Source organism: Chaetodon trifascialis, chromosome 15 (genome assembly GCF_039877785.1).
Source record: "Chaetodon trifascialis isolate fChaTrf1 chromosome 15, fChaTrf1.hap1, whole genome shotgun sequence".
In the NCBI taxonomy this organism is placed as follows: domain Eukaryota; kingdom Metazoa; phylum Chordata; class Actinopteri; order Chaetodontiformes; family Chaetodontidae; genus Chaetodon; species Chaetodon trifascialis.
In genome coordinates, this window is record NC_092070.1 from 7,587,793 (window position 1) to 7,610,252 (window position 22,460).

At 42.6% G+C, this 22,460-nt stretch overlaps 1 protein-coding gene across 1 annotated transcript; it reads right to left on the reverse strand.

The window, feature by feature from the left end:
• Positions 1-871: 871 nt before the first annotated feature.
• On the reverse strand, positions 872-15,211 carry hook2 (hook microtubule-tethering protein 2). Its single transcript, XM_070981399.1, has 22 exons — positions 15,001-15,211; positions 14,039-14,121; positions 13,426-13,498; positions 13,250-13,300; positions 13,015-13,147; positions 12,211-12,278; positions 11,812-11,877; positions 11,564-11,644; positions 9,678-9,844; positions 9,319-9,459; positions 8,014-8,215; positions 7,752-7,862; positions 6,876-6,963; positions 6,354-6,420; positions 5,839-5,976; positions 4,744-4,831; positions 4,094-4,128; positions 3,926-4,008; positions 3,730-3,833; positions 3,083-3,187; positions 2,923-2,994; positions 872-2,788 (listed from the first exon to the last, which is right to left on the reverse strand). Exons 1-22 carry the CDS (start codon positions 15,043-15,045, stop codon positions 2,660-2,662), a joined length of 2,130 nt encoding a protein of 709 aa, XP_070837500.1. The 5' UTR covers positions 15,046-15,211; the 3' UTR covers positions 872-2,659.
• Between the last annotated feature and the right edge of the window lie 7,249 nt (positions 15,212-22,460).

The window sequence follows — 22,460 nt, forward strand, 5'->3', positions numbered from 1 at the left end:
TGTGCCGGAAGTGAAAGTGATATTTACATTTTTTTTTTTTAAGTTCTTAATGGCGCCTTTAGTAGACTACTGCTGGTGTACTGTTTGGGTTGAGACATGTTGCGCTTCCACAGTATAGTAGAACCTTTCGTCTTGAGCGTGTACAGGTGCACATATGCATCATCTTTGTCCTTCACTGTAATATTTTAGAAATCAGTATTAATCTAGGGCTGTTATCTACCCCATCTGATCTGTTCCGTTAGGAATCAGTGTAATCATATGTTTTTTTTGTTTGTTTGTTTGTTTGTCCCTGGATTTGGTTCATTAAATTCTGGGTAGAATACAGTACAGCCAGCTAGTATAAGGGTTAGTATAAGGGTTATTAATAGTCATCTGAAAAGTGAAATTTAAGTACTCTCCGCTACATTTTAAATCTTATTCCAGGATGCATCTCCCTGATGAAAATTTGTACCACAATTTGCAAAATCAAACAAACAAAACATTTTGCAGTCGAGCACTGTATTTGTCTCCAACATGCCATGTTCAAGGTACATGATTTTGCCTTGTGGCTCATTGTTGGGTAGATAGATTTAGCTGGTGATGAAGTTTTCATGCTTTTTGAAAGTGATGTGATAGATCAGCAATGCTTTCACCATCTCACCCAACTGCTCAGGCCGTTCCACAAAGGATGTGAGAAGTCTGACTAAACAGTTTGAACTTTAGATCATGACAGAATTAAAGTGTACGAACCAAGGTGGTAAAATCTGGATCATTCTTCTATCTCAGATCCTTCTGGGTCAGTTTGTGTACATGGTTTAGTCATTGTGGACTGTTAAGTGGTTCTTAATGTTAACTTTAAATGTACTGGCAAAGAGAACACGACCACCACCTCTTGTCTTTAGATCCCATTTATTTGTAGTGCAAAAGTAGAACGGACAGGACTACAAATCTCTAACTTGTCTCAGATCCCTGTGTGAAGTACACCATGCTATAATCTACTAGACCAGTAATATGATACAAACACTGACAACTGAAAAGTTAACCCCTTCAAGCCATGGAAAATGTGCAGCAAAGATAATGACTTAACACCATAAATATCAACTCAAATAATGAAACATCAGTAGAAACGTGCGCACAAAACAGCAGGATTCTGGTCTGCGTAGACCATAGCACAAACATTCACAGGGACAAAGTACAAGTCACAAAACAGCAGCTCTGATATGGGACAGACTAAAATGACTGCGACTGTTGGAAAGGAAAATTAACCTGTCGCAAATGACGGCAGGCGTAGTGTTGATAGATGTGCCGTCTATTACAGGCTCAACCTTTACAGCCGCCTCCAACTTCCTGCCGACAGACAGAATTCCAGCGTATTGATGAGTGTGTCCTTCCAGTTCAGTTTAACTGTAAATAAGCTCTAGCAGCGGTAAACAGCTATTAGCGGAGCCATTATTTTTAGTGTTTTCATGATGGACTCAATCACATTGTGCATTACTTTTCCAGTCGTTGCCATAAACTAGGCCTACATTTGCTCATATTCACATCAGTTTGGAGCCTAAAGTGGTGAGTGCAACTAGGTCCGACCCACAAACAAAACCCTGTTTCAGTCTTTGGGAAGAAGAAGAAGAAGAAGAAAAAATCTTTAAGTGATCAATCAAATTCATAGGCAGCAAATGAGTTGAGAAAAATCATGTGCAGAAGTCACATCATCATGAGCCGTACGAAGATGAGCTTGCAGTGGGACGTTTTCTTTAAGATCTATTTGTGTTGAATGAGAGACAGAAGGGGTTCACACTGCAGATATCTCAAACTTCAGTTGCATCCACACATGGAGAGCTTGGAGTATTCTGCGAGGCACTGAACAATCCCACAGTTCAAGGAAAGTGCTTTGGTGAATCTTGTGAAACAAATTCTTATAATGAAAATTTAGTTTTGAGAAAACGATTCAAGTGAATGGGGGGGGGGGACTAAGGCCATTAACACACCCTCATGATCTCATGATCTACATTTTTTTTTGAGGTCCTTCAAATTGAGACAAAAAAACTCAAACTCACCTCAAAACACACGATCAAGAAGACAAAAATAAAAGCTACTAGAAAATTCAAAACGAACTAACAAAACCAAGGAGACGTGCCAACGGCTGAGCGTGAACATCTGTTTTCAGTCCACGGTCTGTGCAGCTTTAGGGCTTCTTCAGCACTTCCAATAGCAGTAATATAACAGTAATCGTAATACCCCTACTAAATCCTCTCATTGTTACCTTGACAGAACTAGTTCACAATTCATCCTATTATAGAAGATAAAAGATAAAAAAAAGCTTTAAAACTAACAGGACAGAGTCCGAGAGGCTACAGAGAAATAAAAGTCACCTTAAAAGGTGATACAACCTCTTTCAGGCCCTACAACTCCTTCTGCTCCATCCTTTCTATGGGTTAACTCTAAATCAAGAGCAGAGATAAACAGGATCTCTCTCCTCTGGGGCCCGACAGAGAAAAGAAACATTCATGTACCATTACGAGCCAGCAGGGGGCAGTAGCAGCACGAGGGATACTCTGAGGTGCAGCGATCCAGTGAAGGCATAAAGGCAAAAAGGTACAGGGCGTTCAGATGAAGTCTACTGTAGATCACCTCATCTTCTCGATGCTTCCCATCAGAATGTTTGCTCTCCTGTCCGGAGCTTTTATCTCGGGTGGTGTCGAGTCAGGCCTCTCCTGGCGTTGGTGGACTGCCTCTGCTGGGCGAGGAAGGACATGGCCTGGTTTGAGGGACCCAGCCGCTCGCCAGAAACCTTCTGATGCAACGCCATACCCTGAGAGCGAGACAGATGGAGACAAGAATCAGGGGTTGAGTGAGGGGTTATGGATGTGCAGAGTAAGGACTTGTGTCTCTGTTCAGTAAAAATCCATGTTTGCCTTCCAAAGAACTGTTTCTACACTCACTTACCATGTTGTACCATGCGGTAATGATGAGTTTCTCCTCCTGGTCATGCCTGGCTCTGCTCTTCTCATAGTCATGCTGCACAGCGAGAACAGATCGTTGTGCATTAGTGACATTTAAAGAGCTACAGTGACCTAATTTGTGTCATTATGTCGAAGGCTCAAACCTCCAAATGCTGGATTTTTTTCTCCTTCTCTGTCAGCTGGTTCTTCAGTGCCTGAATGTCAGGAGTCGCGGGCGCTGGCTGCTTTGGATCCAGGGTTTTGATTACCTGCACACACAAAGGACATTTCTTATGTCATTGCTCTCTTATATCAGTGTCAGATAGCATCTTTTTTGATTTCACACCCTCTACCTTGTCAAACCCTGGCATGTACATTACCCATAATGCAACTCCACCGCCAACAGTTCTGTCAGATTCAGGTGTGTCATGCTAGCAGCAGCTAATGTAGCTTTGAGCCGCTGGCTTCAAGCAGAGATGAAGAGTGGGCTCACTTCTTTCCAACTCCTCACTCCCAGATTTTTTTTTTTTTTTTTTCCCATTTTCAAACTCTTCAGTCTTCAGCTCCAACTGTCTCTGACTCAAGTGACATCACATGAGGCAATTTATCAGATTTCACACAGCTCCCTCTGGAGCCACAAAAGGCTTATGTAACCATTCTTAAAACATGCAGCAGTCCTCCCAACACCTGTAAACAGTCTCTGATGACTAAAATCAGTGAAACTGCCCGTTGACCAGTGATAAAAATAACCCTCACACTTCTATTTTAGAGCCGTATGCTGAGGACAACATGTTCCTTTAGGCGGACTGACCGTTCTTGCCTTCTCCACATAGCGCTTGTATCGCTCCTCCATCTGCTTCATGTCCTCATCCTTTTTCCGCAGGATCTCCTGGAGCTCATCTATCTTCTTTGCCACTGAGACGGGGAAAAAATAAACGATGTGAGAAGAGGAAAGAGAGAGAGTGGACACTGGCAGGTGCTCAAAGAGGCAGAGAGAGTGGACTTACTGCTGCTGTCCGCTTTGGGCTCTAGGTCATCAATGACCTCCCTTTTCTTTTGGAGATCTGAGTGAGCCTCATGGAGCTTCTCCCTAAAATAAGCACATATGAAGAGTGTGTGAATTCATTTGTGTTTGGAAGCCATGTGGACAAAGAAAGAAGCAGTGGTGTACTTACAAATGCTCCTCAAGCTTTTTCTTCAGTAAGGAGGACTTCAAAAGAAGAAGAAAAAACCCATTACACTCAAAACCCAACACACAGGGTTTTTAAATGCCACACACAAACACACACACACACGCACGCACGTAAGCTGTGAGAGTCAAGCTGTCAAAGAGTTAAATCATAGGCCAGGGACAGAGGGTGGGCCGTACTTACAATGGCCTGATTTTGGCGGAGTTGATCGATGGGGGCAGGCAGAGAGAGACAGACAGAGAGGGGCAGGCGTCAACAGTGAATCACCACAGCAAACATGGGTTAAATTCCCACACACATGTATCAAAGTACATCAAACACAAGTGCTTTCAATATACTCTGAGTGTCATGCAAACACACAGGGAGTGCTACCTGAAGCATCATTGCTCTAATTAGATATATATATATATATATACACAAAGATCGAGGATTTCTTGGAATGACATGAAAATTCATGTTTCACCGTATTATCAGAGTATATATCAGCTATAGATTCATACAGAAACAATAATCAGCTGATCAAGATCAAAAACATGGGCTGATGGGCTTGGATGTAGAAAACTGATCTGTGATGAGGCAAGTTACAACAAAGGTGACAAAAGTGGGCAGAGGAGAAGGAAAGTCTGTCCACTCACATCCTCAGTCTTGCTGTCCTGCTCCTGGAGCGCTTTCTGGAGCTCCTCCACCTGAGAACGCAGGTCTGAGATCTGCTGCTGGTTCAGTCTAGCAAACAGACAAGGACAGCCGAGGAACAAGAGGAGAGGTTAGGAACAGACTGAACTAAAAAAAACAAAACAAAAAAACGACCAAACAGAGAGAAAATGAAAAGGTTTAGGGAACACTGTGTGAGAGAGTAACAAAGAAAAGGGAGGCAGATGGTAAAGATGAAACACAAGGTTATTTAGTTGATGCTGTGGGTGGAAGATGTTTGCAAAGTATCATGTGGATCTCTGTACATCTGCTGCAGGGAGTGTTCAGCCATTCCACCAAGTGTGCTGCCTGGCCATTCACCGCTTTGCTCGACTGAGCATGCCCACTCCACTCCTCTCCTCCTGTTACTGTTGCTGAGGATGCTTCCCACACCCTGGGCCTGGTGTTGCATGGACACACACACAAACACACACACACAGTCCACCCACATGTCCACATGCCCACAGCCATGTAAACACACGCATATACACACACACACACACACACACACACACACACACACACACACACACACACACACACACACACACACACACACACACACACACACACACACACACACACACACACACACACACACACACACACACACACACACACACACACACACACACACACACACACACACAGTCGAGGGACAATCTGGCTTTCTGCTGTCTGTCCTCCAGTCCAGCCCACACAGCTCAGTTGAGCACACAGTCCAGAGGGTGAGTTGACATTTAGGCAGATAGCACTCCTACCATCAGCCAAATAACCAGCTTAATGTCCAGGAACACACAATATGGTGGACTACTCTAAACTTAACATACAGTCCAACTTCTTGTTCAGTGAAAATATATATATATATATATATATATATATATATATATATACACACACACACACACACACACACACACACACACACACACACACACACACACACACACACACACACACACACACACACACACACACACACACACACACACACACACACACACACACACACACACACACACACACACACACACCCCTACCTGTTCTGAGTTTCCAAGGCATTCTTGCTGCGCTGAGCGTCCTCCAGCCCAGCCTGCACCTCCACTAGTTTCTGCCTGTAGGTCTCCTCCTGGACACACAACATCTTGTTCTCACTCTGTAGACGAACCACAGTCTCCCTGTCGACGGGGAACAAATGATGACAAGAAGGGTGGGAGATAGGAGGAGAAGGAAAGGGGTCAGAGAAAGAGGTGGAGGTCAGATGAAATGGGTCGGAGAGCAACGGTCAGTGAAGGTCTACCGAGCCAACCGAGCTTGCTATCGGACAACGCCCCGGCCAAACGTGCAGCACTGACATGTGTTGCTATTTCAGGCGCCAACTGCGCCTCGTGCTATAGATGAACACAGAGCACAAGTGGGCTACTGATAGTGACACCAATGCAGTGTTACAGGTTTAGAAATAAAATCTCATCTGTTATGCTTGAATTGGGTTGTTACGTACACATTAACCCCCACACCGTGGCTTAGAAATGCAGATACAACAGAATAGACGTACTTGAGCTCTGTAGGCATGATCTCTGCAGCAAGGTTTCCCACTGTGACACCGCTGTCACACAAGCCTCCTGCAGAGAGAGAGCGACATTAACTGTCAACTGCTAACTTTACAGATTTGCTTATTTTTTGTTTTAGTCCGGGAAACAAATATTTCACATGAAGGAAACATCTTTATAACCTCCATTCCTAAAAGGTCGGGACATTGTGTATAACATAAATAAAAGACAAAGTGATAATTTGCTGATCCTTTTGACATATACTCGATTTAAAACAGTACAAAGACAATATATTTAATGCAGCGAGGTTCACCACTTTGACATCACTATATGGGCTTGAGAACACTTCTGAAACTTCTTTGGAAAAAGCGGTTTTATATATCTATGCAAAGTTAATTAATGGTCAGCCAACATATACTGCTAAAAACTGTGAATGTATTCTCCCACAAGAGGAATCTTGCATTTGAGTATTTCACCATCTTGCAGTTCAATTGTTTGTTTCTAAATTGAGTGCAGTTCCAACTCACCAGCTCCGGTGAGGCACCTCTGTTGGACTTGTGCACACCTGAGCTCGTCGTTCGTCTCCCGAAGCGTGTCTCTTTCCGAGATCAGACGCTACAGAACAAAGCACACGACACGGGCTCCAGCTTCAATTCAGCCTGCTTCAGTTTGTGTTAAAGGAATTATTAGGCTAAAAATGACATTGATAAATTCTATCCAGCAAAACCTGACAAGTGTGGAAAGGAACGCTGAATATAACACAAAGGGAGCACAGCACCCTGATGGACTAATGGTTAAGGTGTAAACCACATGACCCCACATTTACTGTGTCTATTGTCTGACTGTCAAGTAAAGGCTAAAATGCCAAAAGACTAGTAAGAAAAAAAAAAAACAAAGGTAATGTTCCATTAGGTTTTGTTAGACCAGCTCTGGCCCTCAAACGCCATGGAGTGACGAGTTTCACATGTACACCTCGACTCACACACACTACCTACAAGTGACATAAAGGAAATGTAGGCTTCATGTCAGTACACTATGTATTTCTTAATCACTCCCACAAGTAACTGAGGACATTAATCACTCCTGTCAGATTGCAGAAGGTGCTAGAATTGACACAGGATGTGGGAGTCCACTGAAGAATAGTACGATATTTGCCTGGCAACAATTCCTCCTGCAGGGAGGTAATAATCACAACAAATGTTGATCCACACAGGACTGAAATAAAAACTAGATCGCTGCATCTTGTCTAGTAATACAGGGCTTCAGTGTGTGACCATGATATGAGACAGAGCTACTACAAACAGATGCTCCACACTGATAAGACAGCACGATAAAAGCACTTTGTCAGCGCTCATTCTTTGCCCACCACAACTTTTACATCCCGACAGCATTCACCGACTCACTTCTTTCTCCTTTTGTAGTGCGTCATACTTGTCGTGAAGGTTCTTGTACTCAAACTGCCATTTCTCAGCTTTCATGGCCTCTGCCGAGTGCTTGGTGTGCAGCTCGTGAGCCTGCAAGTCAGAGAGCATAGCAACAGAGCTCTTTATACAAACTGCAATGTTTTCCAAACACGTGCACAAGCCAGACTGTGTTCAACATCACTTGGACGTCGACGCGGGAGCAAGTATCACTTTCCCTCCCTCCTTCCAACCCACAGCTTGCCTGTCTCTTGTAGGTGTCCAGCTGATTGCGGGCAGCGTTGGCCCTGCGGAGTTCCTCTTCCAGCTCGCAGGTGCGCTGCATGTACACAGTGTTGCGCTCCTCCAGGAGGCGCACCTGTCTGCGCAGGTCTCCCAGATCCTCCAGCTTCCTCTTGTAAGTCTCCACCAGTGCTTCAAGCTGGTTCACCCGGTCAGACGAGTGCCTGAGGGGGAGGAGAGGACAGTGTGGGAGGCGTCGAGTCCCAGCACAGGAATATGACTTTTACACAATAAGTCCGTGTAGATATGTACTTATCTACTGAAAACCAACAACTCTGACGCAAACTAGTGTCAATGCATGAAATTCATATTATCAACACAGATGTCAGAGAGAGGAGCTGAATGGACGTCTGTGTGTGGGCAGTGTGGGAGTTGTTTCTGTGAGTGTAAACTGATAATAGATGAACTACTGCTTAAAGCAAAAAGGCGGGTGATACTTTACATTTTTTGAGACTGTCAATAAATTCCTTGAAAAGGTCAAAACAATGTGTTAGTTTGTCTCTCTTTGCTTCTTTACTTTTCAGTTTCCCTGCCAGTGTTTCACTGATGTGCTTTTAATAGTTTCTGTTAAGAGCTCTAGGGCACAGAGGAATGAGCTACAGGAGGCTCTGGCAACACAGACAATATGCGTTAGAGGGAACAATTGTTGGTTTTGGTCTTTTCATGGGATTTACTGATAGGAACAAAAATGTACAAGACAACCAGACTTTGTCATGAGAGACAAGAGATATATTTTCAGCCAAAATGGTGCTTTACAGACTTATCTCAATACAGGTTGACATTAAGGTTGATTTAAGGTATATAATAATTACCATTTAGTTGACTTATATGCAACAGAAGTTGACCAACTATTTGCTCAACATTAATGTCTTACACACACACACACACACACACACACACACACACACACACACACACACACACACACACACACACACACACATCTATATATCTATATGTATACGTATCTACATACCTATATCTTTACAATATATTTCACAGAGGGAAGATTGTATTAATTCTGAATGAACTGCATTAAAACACATTCAATGCAGTAAGTCTTCCCTAGTTTGACACTGCACAATCTCAAATGCTCTGTTGGAAAGCTACAAAAGCAGAGAACATGAAACCCTCAGTGTTCATGTGATTTAACGCCCACCAAGCGTGACTTCCCTGCAGTTTGACTGAGTAAAAGCTTATGTTAGCTTGTGAGGAGGCCTGCACTGTTTTGGCCTCCACAGTAATTCAGCGGCTGCACTGGTCTCACCTGAGAATGTCCATCTCGTCTTTGAGGGCCTGGGCCTCCTGCGCCAGGCTGGTCAGCTCTTCGTTACGCTGCTGCAGCTCAGTCACTTCACGCTCGAGTATCTCTCCCCGCACACGCATGTCATCTCTGCTGTTGTCCAATCTGACATATACATGATGCGAGAGCAGCGGTTTGCTTATGAGTAAAGTCAATGGACTCATTGTGAGACACTTCATGGCACAAAAGCAACTCAACAACAGCATCTGATTTGCATGTGTCCACGATGTTAACACGTGATGTGTACATGACTACTGAAAGTTGAATTTCTAAAGGGTTGACTGTTTTCCTCAGCAACTCTACGCATGTGTCACGGCTTGTACCTGTAGTTCTCCTCCTGAAGCTGCTCTATCTGACTCTGCAGCAGAAGCAGCTTCTTGCCAGTGATTGCTGTGGCGGAGGCATCCAGGGAGTCACAGCGACTCAGCTTCTCCTTCAGGGCGCAAGTCTCAGCCTGTAGGGACGACTTCTCCTCCAGAGCCACGGACAGCTGTGGGGGAAAGAGAAGGGAACAGAGGACAAATGTTGTAAAAAGAGGTGTAAAGAACGGGAGATTAGGACATGGACTGCTCGGCGAGAAGTGGTGCAAGTCTACAGCTGCACAAAGAAGAGAAAGGGGAAGAGATAGAAGATGCATCAAAAAAGTCCTTGACACTGATCAAGACCGCTGACGTGAACAATTGACATCTTTCTGAAAATAAATATGATAAAGCCACAACACTGGCACACAACAGACGTAAAACACAGACACATAATGACAAACTCACCACTTTTCATGCTTACAGGACCTCGAACATAAGCTTTGCTCTCATTTCACATGCTCAACAGTCAAAAGCTTGTTAGTCAGCTGATGCAATGTCTCAGGCAGATAGAACTTTCTCAGTAGTGAAGTTGTTAGCACTGCCCTCGGGTTCAAAACCAGATTTTCATATAAATAAATGAATACACACAGCTCAATGGGGAACATCAATGCCATTTCTTATACAGTTATGGTGCGGGGGGGGGGGGGGAATGTAACATTAGACTGATGAAGATGGTTGGGCTGAGAAAGGGAGAGACTGCAGTTTAGAGCTGCAACAAAAGGCTCATAAAATGTTTTGTTTGAGTCAAGTTACAGTTAGACAAGCTGGCATTCCAATATTAAAAAAGGGGGAGTGTATACTTACCTGCTGGACATCTTCCCAGTTTGAATACAGCAAAACCCTACACTGAACTTTAAGGACAGATTGCATGCTTTAGCACAGGACCAGGAACAGTAAATAGCTTTCAAAACAACACAAATGACTAATCCCTAACGCGTGGGCTAAGTAAGTAAACAAACAGGTGGGCTGAGAGCAGTACAAATTATTGTTGGCTACTGCTCCATCCCAAGGCAACGTGTCAGTTTTTATCTTGATGTTATGCAACTATTGACTAGAATGTATCTTTAAAAAATACTAAATTAGTCCCCTCTCAGTCAGTGGTGCAAAAACAAGCCATGGGAACACAAACAAAGTCTCAGGCAGACTAATCAATAAGGGCCAGAGCACAAAAGCAGCAGGCACACACATTCAACAACATGCTGCAACCACAGTTCAGCTAAACTATGCCTCTGTGTCAAAGTCCTGTAGACAAAAGGTGAAATGGTTTTATATTACTCCAAAACCACAAAACAGTTTGCCCTTTGAGACAAAGCCAATTGCTGTTAGATAAATGGTAAATAAAACAAACCCAAGTACCAGTATGCTATCTTAAATTTATAATCCTTGAGATTCTCATGCTATCAGAATATGTTTTTGATACTATTTATGGTCAGAAGTTTTTCAGCAATACCCATTCAGTGTATTTATATTCACTAATTACCTCTCTATATAGCAGTCTTCATTGTGAAACAACTGCAGGAGACAGTTTGAGCATGTGATAAGACTGCAGCAGCTCAAAGTATGATGCAAAAAGCCCAATTATCTACTGACTTCCTCAAGCCAATGAAAGTTTGTTTGTTTGGCTGCACTGTAAACAGATTTACACTATTTGCTTGCTATTGTATTTCTGTTAAAGAAGCATTTGATGCCCCTAGAATCTGGGTCCTGTAGCATTAAAGTTCACTTGAAGTTACCACCACCATTGACCACAGGTGTCACCAAATCAACCAGGACGAAACCCTTAAGGATTCTAACTTTAAAGGTGTCAGCAAATGTTTACTTAGTAAGATGTAATTCAGTGTACCAACCTGATGTTCCAGGTCTCGACAGCGCTGGCTCAGGTCCTCCTTCTCGTCTGCCTCCTCACTTAGAAAATAATACTTCCTGGACTGCAAAGACAGAACCAATGGAGACAGAGAAGGTGTCATACTAGCCACAGTGGGAGGGAGTAAACATTAATGAACGAGTGAGGGAAAACACAAAAGGCAGATGTAACAGATCTGTTCAAGAATGAGTACAATATACAGAGGGAGAGTGGAAGTGTTGAGGGCTTCACCTGGTAGTCAAAGTCCCCGTAGGTCTCAGGGCTTCCTGGTTGAGATGAAGGCTCCTTTGATAAGAGCTAAAACAAAGCAGTCATAAGAAAGTCAATTGAAAACTCAAATTACAGGAAAAATGCAAGAACCTGTTCCCAAAAGCAGGCTTATGGGGTTTTTTGAATAATTTTGGTAAAACCTTGGACACGTTTTTATTCCCCCCACGTTCAATGTTTTTCCAGTCCTATGTGTGCCAATGAAACTAAACATATTCTTGAAATATCTCAGAGAAGGGTTTCTGGGACTCTGTTCAGTCTTATGCTTATCCGGATTTCTTTGATTGTGAATTAACCATGACTAAGAGCTAGGATTAATGCAAAGTAGAGAGAACCAGGAGGATAAGCGAGAGGCTCACTCACCTCCTGAATGGCTGTCATCACAACGTGCTGGACAGATTCCTCAAGTGTCATTATCTGCTGGATTTGCTCTGTGTTTAGGAGAAGACGACAGTGAAGGTGCAGCCAAATGCAGATTAACACAAATACTCCAAACCAGCACTGCGTCTACCAGTATTTTCAGACACCCTGTGCTCATCAAGCTAATGTTTCAACAACAAATAATCAGTTTTTCTTCTGAACTACAGGTTGTAAAATGGTCTTTAGTCTGGGGGGGAAAGAAGCATGCGGTCATTTTATCAACATGTGACGATCAGGCCCTGACTCATGTAAAGCAGGAACCATGTGATTCAATTTTGAGTTAATCCTATGTGTTATTTTCACAGATGGCTGCATCTCCTTGTTTTTCAAGCACTTTCAAGATAACAAACCAAAGATTTCCAGACTCTCAAAGTGTTTATCATCACATCTACATTGCCTGTGAATATTCTCATTCATCTCATACATCTACATTGCTAGTATCAATGCAATCATGAAAAATAAAGTTCACAGAATTCCTTTATGTATCCTGCCACTTTGTTTATTTTACCAGCTGTTCACTGCTGTATGTTTTGATCATGTTTGATCAAGGCTTGCCAATTTGACTTGAATCTTCAATCACTATATGAGTGACTGTGTCGATGAAACAAATGTTGAAAATCAAGCATTTTTCAAGGAGCATATTCAAATCCAAACATATTCTTAACCCCGAAAACAAAATGGTTAAAAGTAAACATTTTCTAAACTTTCAAGACTTAGTACACACCCTGTTTACTGCACACAGTTTACCTTGTTTCTTCTCACAACTGACAGCACAGCCCAATACGAGCTGCACCAGCTTCCCCAGTTCAGTGACATCTCCCATCTCTCCTATGAGGTTCACATCTGGCAAGTGCTCATCTGATACCTGGTGACCGAGCACCTGTTGATGGAGAGCAGCGCGAGATATTGGGACTGAGTCTAGAGCAAATTTTAACGTGTACTAGAGGTGGAAAAATGAATAAAAATAATAAAATCTTCTTACGTCATGATAATATTCCAGCATGCTCTTAAGAATCTTTTTTAAGTTGCTGACCTGGAAGAAAAAACAAATCAGATAAAGAGGTACAAAAAAGCAGAGACATCTTGGTCATTCTAGCATCACGGTCATTCAGTGTTACTGTGAGGTACGCTGTCATATCCTGCCGTTTCACAAATTACCTTGAGGCGCCAGTTGGCTCCACTCTCCTCCTTGATCCGGCCTAGCCATGTCTCATTAAACCAGGAGGGGTCTCTGTTAATGAGAGCACAAGAGAACTCTGGTGATGACAAGGGCGACACATCTCTGGACATCAAGACTCACAGGAGGCCACAGGGCAATGAGGCCCTGTGCGTCTTCTACTAAGCACAATGACATTTGAGTAAACCAGTTGACACATATGAGAGCAGTTGAGCATTGGATTCTATGTTAAAGTTATGTTAAACTAAAAGGAATATTTGCTTTAATTCAAATATATTTATCTTGTCTATTTACCTGTAGGGTGCTTGAACAGAAAAGATCCACAAATAAATGTACAAAACAAAATCACACCTATGTATAGAGAAAGATGACCTTATAAATCCAGACTCTATTCTTCAAATGGTTTAAATTTTGCATAGATAATGGCCTTGTGCAAGTCCAAAGGCAATTTAGTGCAAATCACACAGATAAGCAAATCTCAGGGAACAGATTCTGCATGACTTTCTACCAGTCTTGTCATCTGAGTTCATGATGGGCACCTACATAATCCAAAACACAATAACCACAAATACTCATGCACATGTGTGCCCTTACATTCTGTGCAGCACATGTGCAATGGCCACCCCACTTGTTAGGTGGTACTTGCTGTTGCATGACGGCACCTGAAATGTCTGCAACTGAGAAGGAAGACAGTAAGAATTAGTCATGAAAGAAGTGACCTTTAAAAAGGCGTAAACATTTGATGCATTTTACTAAACTTTTAAACTAAATGGAACCAGACTGATGTATGTTGGTGAATGTGTTACTCATGGTTGCTTAATCTGTTAATGTGCGTAAAAGCCCTCCTGAAGCATTAATAATAGTATGCACATATTTGCTTGGCAGAGGAACAGCTTGAATGTTACTAAAAAGAGAGTTGCCACTTGTGGAAAAACACATTATAGTGGCTTGAATATTGAAAAACAACTGACAAATAATGCAGGTAAATAACTTCGTCTTGTGAACACTACTTAAATGACAAATACTAAGTAGTTAGGAGGGATTACAATCCTACTTAGCAAGATATTTAAATTAGCTGGTTTCTTGGTTTTAGCCTTACACTTGCCTCTGTGTGGAAAAGTGCCAAACAGGTGGATTTTCCGTGGGTTTGAGAAGTTACTTTGTCGGATAGCCTTACATTACTGCATAAGTCTCTCAGCTTACACTAAGCTATTTGGGTTTGTTTTCGCCAGTCAGCTCGAGCTGACGCCGCAGTCAGTCTACTACAGATATCAAGGTAACACCGACCACCAAGAGCAAACTTCCAATGTGTTTAACGTTACCTTGCTAGTTAGCTTGGCTAGCTAGCAGTAGTTAGCTTCCAAACACACAACTTTCACACCTGAAAACTGCTCACACGTTGACCTGCTTAATCAACGAAGTGGTGTTTCTATCTATTGTGCGAGGTTTTCACTCACAAAAGTGACGTTACTTTTGCTCTTACTTTGCCAACACCTGCTGTCACCGGTTAGCCGGCGGTTAGCCTTGCTAGTTACCCTCGCTAACATCAAACTTACCCAGGTTAACAGTGAATCACACAGCTCTGCCTTGTCCAGACTCATTGTGCTGTGTCCAGTGAAACCCACAGCAGCTTACAGCGAGGCGAGGGGCTTTGCTCTGGAGACTTCTTTCTCCCGAAGTTTGTTACCCACTCCTGACACTCTCCACGTCAGTCATTGTCCAGCCACGGCCTCCTGCTGCTCGTACCCCCTTTGCGTTTCAGCTCCTGTGATCCAAGCGAGCTTCCGTATTAAGAGCGTTCCCATGGAAACGGATTATGTTGCGGGTCAGCTTGTCTGGTCATGGCGAAGAACAATAATGATGATGATAATAATAGCCTCCTGTCTTTTAAAGCTCTCATAATCACTTTGACTCCGATATATTCGATTTAAAAACTATTTCACACATTTCATTGAATTTATTGGATCAATTTAACCAAGAAAACTGATGAGGTGACAATTTTCTGGTTGGCAGCAGAAACAATCAATGACAGGCCAACAAAAAAAGATAATAATAAGAAAATCGGAAATAGCATTGTCATACAACAACCTAAAAAGCACGCAAGAGCCATCCAAGCATGAAAATAACTACAACCCTTCAAAAACTGTGTTTTCTATTGAGACTAATACGCCATAAATACCCCCAAAACATCCACAGCCAGATTCTGCTTGGTACCAGTGAAAATATATTAAAACTACTGGGGAACACTTCTGGGAAAATCCTACATTTTAAAGGGAGGAAAAAGTATGGATTAATAACTGATTGTTTCCTATGAAAAGCTGCCACCTCACTGAAGTAGAAATAAAGAACAGTATTCTGTTGATTGGCTGTCATTGTTTTGTTTTGTTTTGTTTTGTTTTGTTTTGTTTTGCTTTTTTTTTTGTGTGAAAATTTTGACGATAAATGGTGACTAGTTCACCAAGAAGATCCTGCTGTTTTCTTCTTGCTATATGCAAAGTTCCTTAAAGCACCACTGGATGGCTCTAGTTAACAAACAGCTATAGAAAACAACTTGATGCACAACTGGCTTCCCCACTGTGAGCTCCACTACATGACAGCTGTCTTATAAAAGACAGAGAGAAGCCAAAATAGCACTTTTAAAAAGCAGTAGTAATATAAATCAACCCTTTGGTTCATATTTGGCATTTTGTAATTTATTATGCGACACCTTCTATGACATAGTACTCCTCCTCCTCCTACTACTCCTACTACTACTGCAACTAATAATAATAATAATAATAATAATAATAATAATAATAATAATAATAATAATAATAATAATAATAATAATAAACTTTATTTATATAGCACAATTCATGCATACAATGCAACACAAAGTGCTTAACATGAATCAAATGATACTAACATGTGTGATAAAACAATAAAAACAAATGAAAATAAAAATAAAATAAATCAGAATTGAAACAACCTGATAAGATAAAATGGTCCACAGGGGAACACACTGACCAGTTCTGTCTGGTTTGTGTTTTCCAGATTACAAAATTTTTTTGCAGGTTTCTGTCAAAAGCCTCTCTCACATCATTAGCATGCTGTCACACACGTACTCACTTTCCTTGGTAATCTGCATAGCATATCTCCCTGCCTGCACGTCTGCTTCCTGCCTTCTCTGTCGCTGTCACAAATCAAACTGTAGTGACCAATCACAGAGCACTGCCCACCACTTCCTGTTTGCTTTGGCAAACCCACCAGAGTGAATGCGTGCCACAGTCCACTGTTGAACACCTGCATCACATGAAATATCTACTCCTCTTCCGGTCCTTCCAATTCAAAACCAGGGTGGTCACAACACCGCCTTACATCTGCCTTTACCATATTTGTCTGTCCTGAGTTGCTGCTTGTGGTTTTTTAGCCAGAGGAATGCACGTTTACCCATTCCCCTCCACTGACTGTTATTTTAAGTCATACCTCAATCATGTCAACTTCTGTTATCTCTCAGTTGATTATAGTTGAACTTTGATTATGTATTTTTTAATCATTCCATTTAGTTTTTATGATAAAAATAACAGAAAAAAACAGATAAAAATTTTAGCTGTTTGTACATGCATGTGGTTCTGTGAGGGCCCACAGCATGCCAGTGGAAAGTTTTGGATTGAGGTAAAATCACTTCTTCAGTCCTATAAGGGCAGTTGTGTAGCATTTGCTTCAGGAGAGAAAATGCTGGACAGAGGGTCTCAAGTTGAGTAAGTTGGGACACCTGGGAGGAAGTGAGGTTCATGACTCGGAGGGGAGGGGGCTCAGCAGAGAAGTTAGTCACCCGCTGAGGGATAGGTCAGGGCTGACTAATGCTTGAGTGGAAGGAGGTGTGGTAGGGGCTCTGGCGAGGCAAGGCTCGAGCGGAGGCTGACTATTTTTGGACAGCTCCTCTTCCTCCACACTAATTCCTCTTTTCACCCGTTCTCTCTTTCCTTATTCCCCAGATGTGTTTCCTTCCTGAAAGTCAAAAGGCTTTACTTCTCCTCTTTTCCAACCTCACACTGACGCACTTGCATCCCTCTGGGGGGAACTAGCAGGGTGGAGGTGGGAGGGCCGGCAGCTAAGATTGAGTAATTATTCCTTTTTTTTGAAGCTTGTGGTTTTCTTGTTTGGAAAAAAACGGGGATAGTTCCTTTTTTAAAAGATTCTTTGAGTTCAAAGAGCAAACGATCCGCTGCGTTCTACACTCGACAGGGACAAACAGTTTTGTGAAATTCACATTTCAGATTTTTGCTTTTAATTCTTAAACTTCCCCTCACATATTGTTAATTATTGTTGTTAATATTTGAGCTGCACTCTGCAGAGTGATGTATGTGCAGAGTTTGACACTACAAGGTTGTTATCAGCATCATTTGTTGGACGGGGAAAGATTCTCTGTCCTCATCTTAAACCTCAGTTTAACACATGTATGCATCAGCAAGACTAATGCTGAAACTCAGAACTATATATACACACACACACACACACACACACACACACACACACACACACACACACACACACACACACACACACTAAGAAATGAAAAATACATACACATTCATTGATTTTTCTGCAAGGGAAGATTATATATCATTTTAAAGCCTCTGAAAACTTCAAATCTCAATATTTCTCCAAAATATTAAATCATGGCTAGATCAGCAACATTTAGTCATTATTTATCAAGATTTAACACTAAAAACAACATCTGCTTTTTTAAGGACTGCGTATGGTTTGATTATAATTCAAATGTTGAACTAGAATTCTGATTGGAGCACAAACTAAGTGTCGTCATCTTTTCCAACGGTGAGACCATCACACAGAAATACTGAAAAGCTCTCATGTGCAACAGCTGAAACTGTCCTGACCTTGGTTTGTCCATGTCAAACCTCATCACTTATAGTAAGAGGCTGACTGACAAAATGGGTTTTCAGGACCTTTATGAGTTTTAAATTGTGGCGAAACCATATTAGACACCAAGCAGAGTATTTTCATATGTCTTAACACATGTCTGAAAGGGGAAGTGCATTTGTCCTCGATGTCCGCAAATCAGGTTGTAGTTCATCAACGAAAGTCACCAAGAAATTGTGAAAACCTAATGTCTAAAAAGGTCCCCACATGGCTGCATTTGAAAGAATCATGTGGTTTGGAGAGACAAAGAACTGCTGCACCTTTAAATGAAAGAATGCCAACAATGTGCGGCTGTGCCCAGGCATTTGGAGCTGGAATGTGTTGGAAAGCTGGCAGTGTTTTTTTTCCCCTACAGCTTTCCCAGGTGTTACAGGGAAAGGAAAACAACAAAACCACGGAGCAGAGATGGACAGACCACGAGTAAAAAAAAAAAAAAAAGAGGGTGTGTGGCTGTAGGTGACAAACACGCACACGTCTGATCAGAAAGCCCCTTTCTAGACATGAGGTCACACATACGGCTACGTGCTGTCAAGACACGTAAAACAGACGAGAGGGAAAAAAAGTCAGATTTATGGCCGTGTCTCCTCCCTTGCTCTCGAGCCATGGATTTATCTCTTTTGTAAGGGCGAGGAGTCAATAATAACCTCACCTCTCGGACCTTGCAGGGAGTGTCCATTTTGAAATCCGTGCACGTGGAGGAAGACTGTTGACCCAGAGAAAGGGTGCCCGCCTCTAAAAACCAGTTCTAAAATCCCACTGGAATTATAGCACGTGTTGAACACATTCCCCCAGCAGAATATACAGCCAGTTAGTTCAGTTCTCTGGTGACTCAGTGGTTGTTGTGTCTGTGACACTTAACAGCAGCAAAGTTTTACTCATGTTATGTAACAGGCACTAAGTGACCCTCATACTTATTGATCTAAATCTTCACATGACTCATGGCAGCAGTGGAGACAGCAGCAGTCCAACCCCACTCTGTTCTTTCTAGGCTTGACCCGCTGTACCGGAGGCCCAGGAGGACGAGGAGGAAGAGGAGGAGGGATCAGCTGTGATGTGGGAGCAGGCGTCCCCAAACACAATCAAACCAGGTGTGCTCTGCTTACCTTTACTCTTACTGTACAATCATATTTTGATTTGCTTTTTGTTTGTGTTTTTGATAAGCCCCTATCTCAGTCTCTGCCTCTCTCTCTATGTCTTGCCTTCTGTTTCGTTGCCTCACCCTCTCTCTCTCTCTCTCTCTCTCTCTCTCTCTCTCTCTCTCTCTCTCACACACACACACACACACACACACACACACACACACACACACACACACACACACACACACACAAACAGGCAGCACATGGCCAGCGCAAGTGAGTCACAGTGGTCTGGTAACAAGTGCCTCTTCTCAGGGAGAGTCCCTGCGTCCTTGTGATTAGGGCCAATCCCCTTGAGTGTATCAGGTGCAATGCTCCTCTGGGCAACGTGAGGCTCCCCGGCTCCATTGTCGCCAAGCTCACGATAAAAATCAGCTCACGCCAGAGCATACAAACCCCTGCGGATATTGAAGGTTTTCGACGTCTTAAACTTTATGACAGCAGTTGTAGTTTCATTTCTTTTTGTTGTTTAGACACAGTTTTGACATGACACTTGTGCATCTAAAAATAGAAACGTTGAAGCGTATTCTATGAGACACTGGGACTCTGGAGGATGCAATTACTTGGATATCTCGCTGACATGGGCTCACAGACAGTATGCAGAAAGGGTCGACCTGCCCAGAAGCCACAACTGCTGTGCCTGCTACGCACAACATGATTACAGTATGATAAGATAGGCTGGCTATTGAAAAATTAAGTTAAACTACCAAAAAAGTCAAGGTAGATTCTAACACAGGATACATAAAACACAGTATGTGGTCATAGCTGTTTTACAAGAGTCTACAGTCATGCTAGTGGCCTTATGAGGCTGAACAGTACATTGTGAGCATGTTGACATGATGATGCTAAACAGGTAAAATGCTAACTTTGTTAACTTCTGATTAGTGCTAATTGCTAATTAGTGCTAAACACTTATCCTGCATCCATGTGGTGTTAAATGGTATTTAGGCTGTAACTGTAGAGTGACCTAGATTAGTTATTTGCATCACATCTTCTTTGTTGCGCCCATGTTGTTTTCACATTCCAAATTTCATGAACATACAGAGGTCAGAAGATGGACTTCCCAACTTGGGAAATAGAAGGGGGGTCACAAAAGTCTCTAGAGACCATCAGTGTCTGTACAAAGTGACAATCCATCCATTCGACATTGCCATCCACAGAACTAGAAAATAAATGATATGACAGCATTATTTACGGTGTCACATACTGTAACAAGACATAATGCATTTAAACACAGGGTTATTGAGAATAATTTGGGATGAAGTGTTACATTCAAGTTGCTGTGAATTGTTAAAAGTTAGACCCTCAGTTTCTTATCCGACTATATTCTGAAATTAACTGGAATTATTCACTGTAGGATCTGCTGTTTTGCTCACTATTATACACCAGCTGTTTATACTGTACACACACTCTGAGGCCTGCTAATATGTGTTTGTTTATTTTATTGCCATACAACAGGAGCTGTTCATATCGCTGTCATCAGTTGCAAGTACTCTATAATATCTGCAAATATCACCTCTTGAAGTGTGGCTTAGAGGAGTTTGAATATGGTATTATTTAGTGGTCGTGAATGCAATAATTACTGTGCTGAACTAATAACAGGTTAGTGGCACAGTGCTTAAGCTTGGTCCTCCCTGCACATGTTCACAAACCAGAAAACACACCTCATACACCCACGATTAACTGTAACAATAGCGGAGCGTGCATGTCGCTCCACCTCGTGGACACAAGCCAGGTGTGTCTTTCCTCCGCCCTGCTTGTCTTTTCAGACACACTCCACACACCCTTAATATTGTGTCCTACAGGGGTGCTGCATGTGTAACAGGACGTGGTGGCGTGGTCGTGCTGGTGGTGGCTGGCTGGACTGACACTGACAGGGTGTGTGGCTAACAAGACTGGACCTGCAAGAGGGCCTGTTATCCCAGTAAAGCAAGCCATCAGTGTCAAAACTGCAGAGAAAAAGTGAAGTAATTGGTGAAGTAGTGGTGTCTGTCACGTTTCTCTGCCTGTGTGTGTCTGTGTGTTGGTAAGGCCAGTATTAAAGGATAAAGGTTCACATTCTTTCAAGTCGCAGCTCATTGTCATTGGTGTCTTTAATTAATCCTCTTCATACCGGCCCTGAAAAATCAGTTTCTAAGGTGATCCCAGTTTAAGTGATGACGGACAAAATCCACAGTCTTACTTTAACAAACGCAGTGGGGATCTTCTAAGGCTTAAATCTCTATAGTTTTGGAATCTTGTTAGGACATGATATCCTTGCAGTTGTGTAGACATTAGTAATGTTTACGTTCACCAATAACTCCTTCAATGCACATATGTGCATGTGAGTGAATGTTAAAATACATATGATGTGAGCCTATTCTTTACTAGTCACCTGATCTCAGACACCACTGTTCCTGACCGTTTGCTGGGTGTGAGACCAGATTCTAATGAGTTGTCAACACATGCCAAAAAAGTCAACCACACCTTCAACCTTGCACAACTTCCCTATTCTTTTGGTCGACAGACTCTGAAACACACCCAAACAATGTTCACTCTTCAGTCCCTCGCTCAGTCTTCTGCAGCCAGCCCAGCTTAATTGATGCCCTTCCCTAACAGCCTAAATTGCACAGCCGGGCTTAGAGGGCAGAGAGTGGGTTGTCAACAAGTGTGGCCTGAGTGAAGCCGCGGCCCTTCACCCAGAGTGACACTCCACCTGACTCAGCAGCACACAGGCCCTGTTTACTGGACCTGTCCACCGCAATCAACATGCCTGCATCTGGCCTGACTGTAATTCCACTGTTAACCTCATCACTGCCAGGAGAGGGGAGACCGGGGGAGGCTCATTTCCCCCTCCTCTTTTGTCCTTCCTCATCCACATCAGAGCGCAGCCAGTCGGGCACGCAGGGCAACAAATATGGCCCACACTCACAGTGCTCTTAACCATGGAAACACGCAGGCACACACAGTGGAAG

Excerpts from the sequence above, each read along its gene's own strand:
- hook2 (XM_070981399.1), bottom strand. The coding sequence starts at position 15,045 with ATGAGTCTGGACAAGGCAGAGCTGTGTGATTCACTGTTAACCTGG. Across the intron at positions 11,645-11,811 it reads ACGGGGACTTTGACTACCAG|TCCAGGAAGTATTATTTTCT; the intron begins GTGAAGCCCTCA and ends CTGTCTTTGCAG. Across the intron at positions 3,834-3,925 it reads GCCCAAAGCGGACAGCAGCA|TGGCAAAGAAGATAGATGAG; the intron begins GTAAGTCCACTC and ends TCCCCGTCTCAG.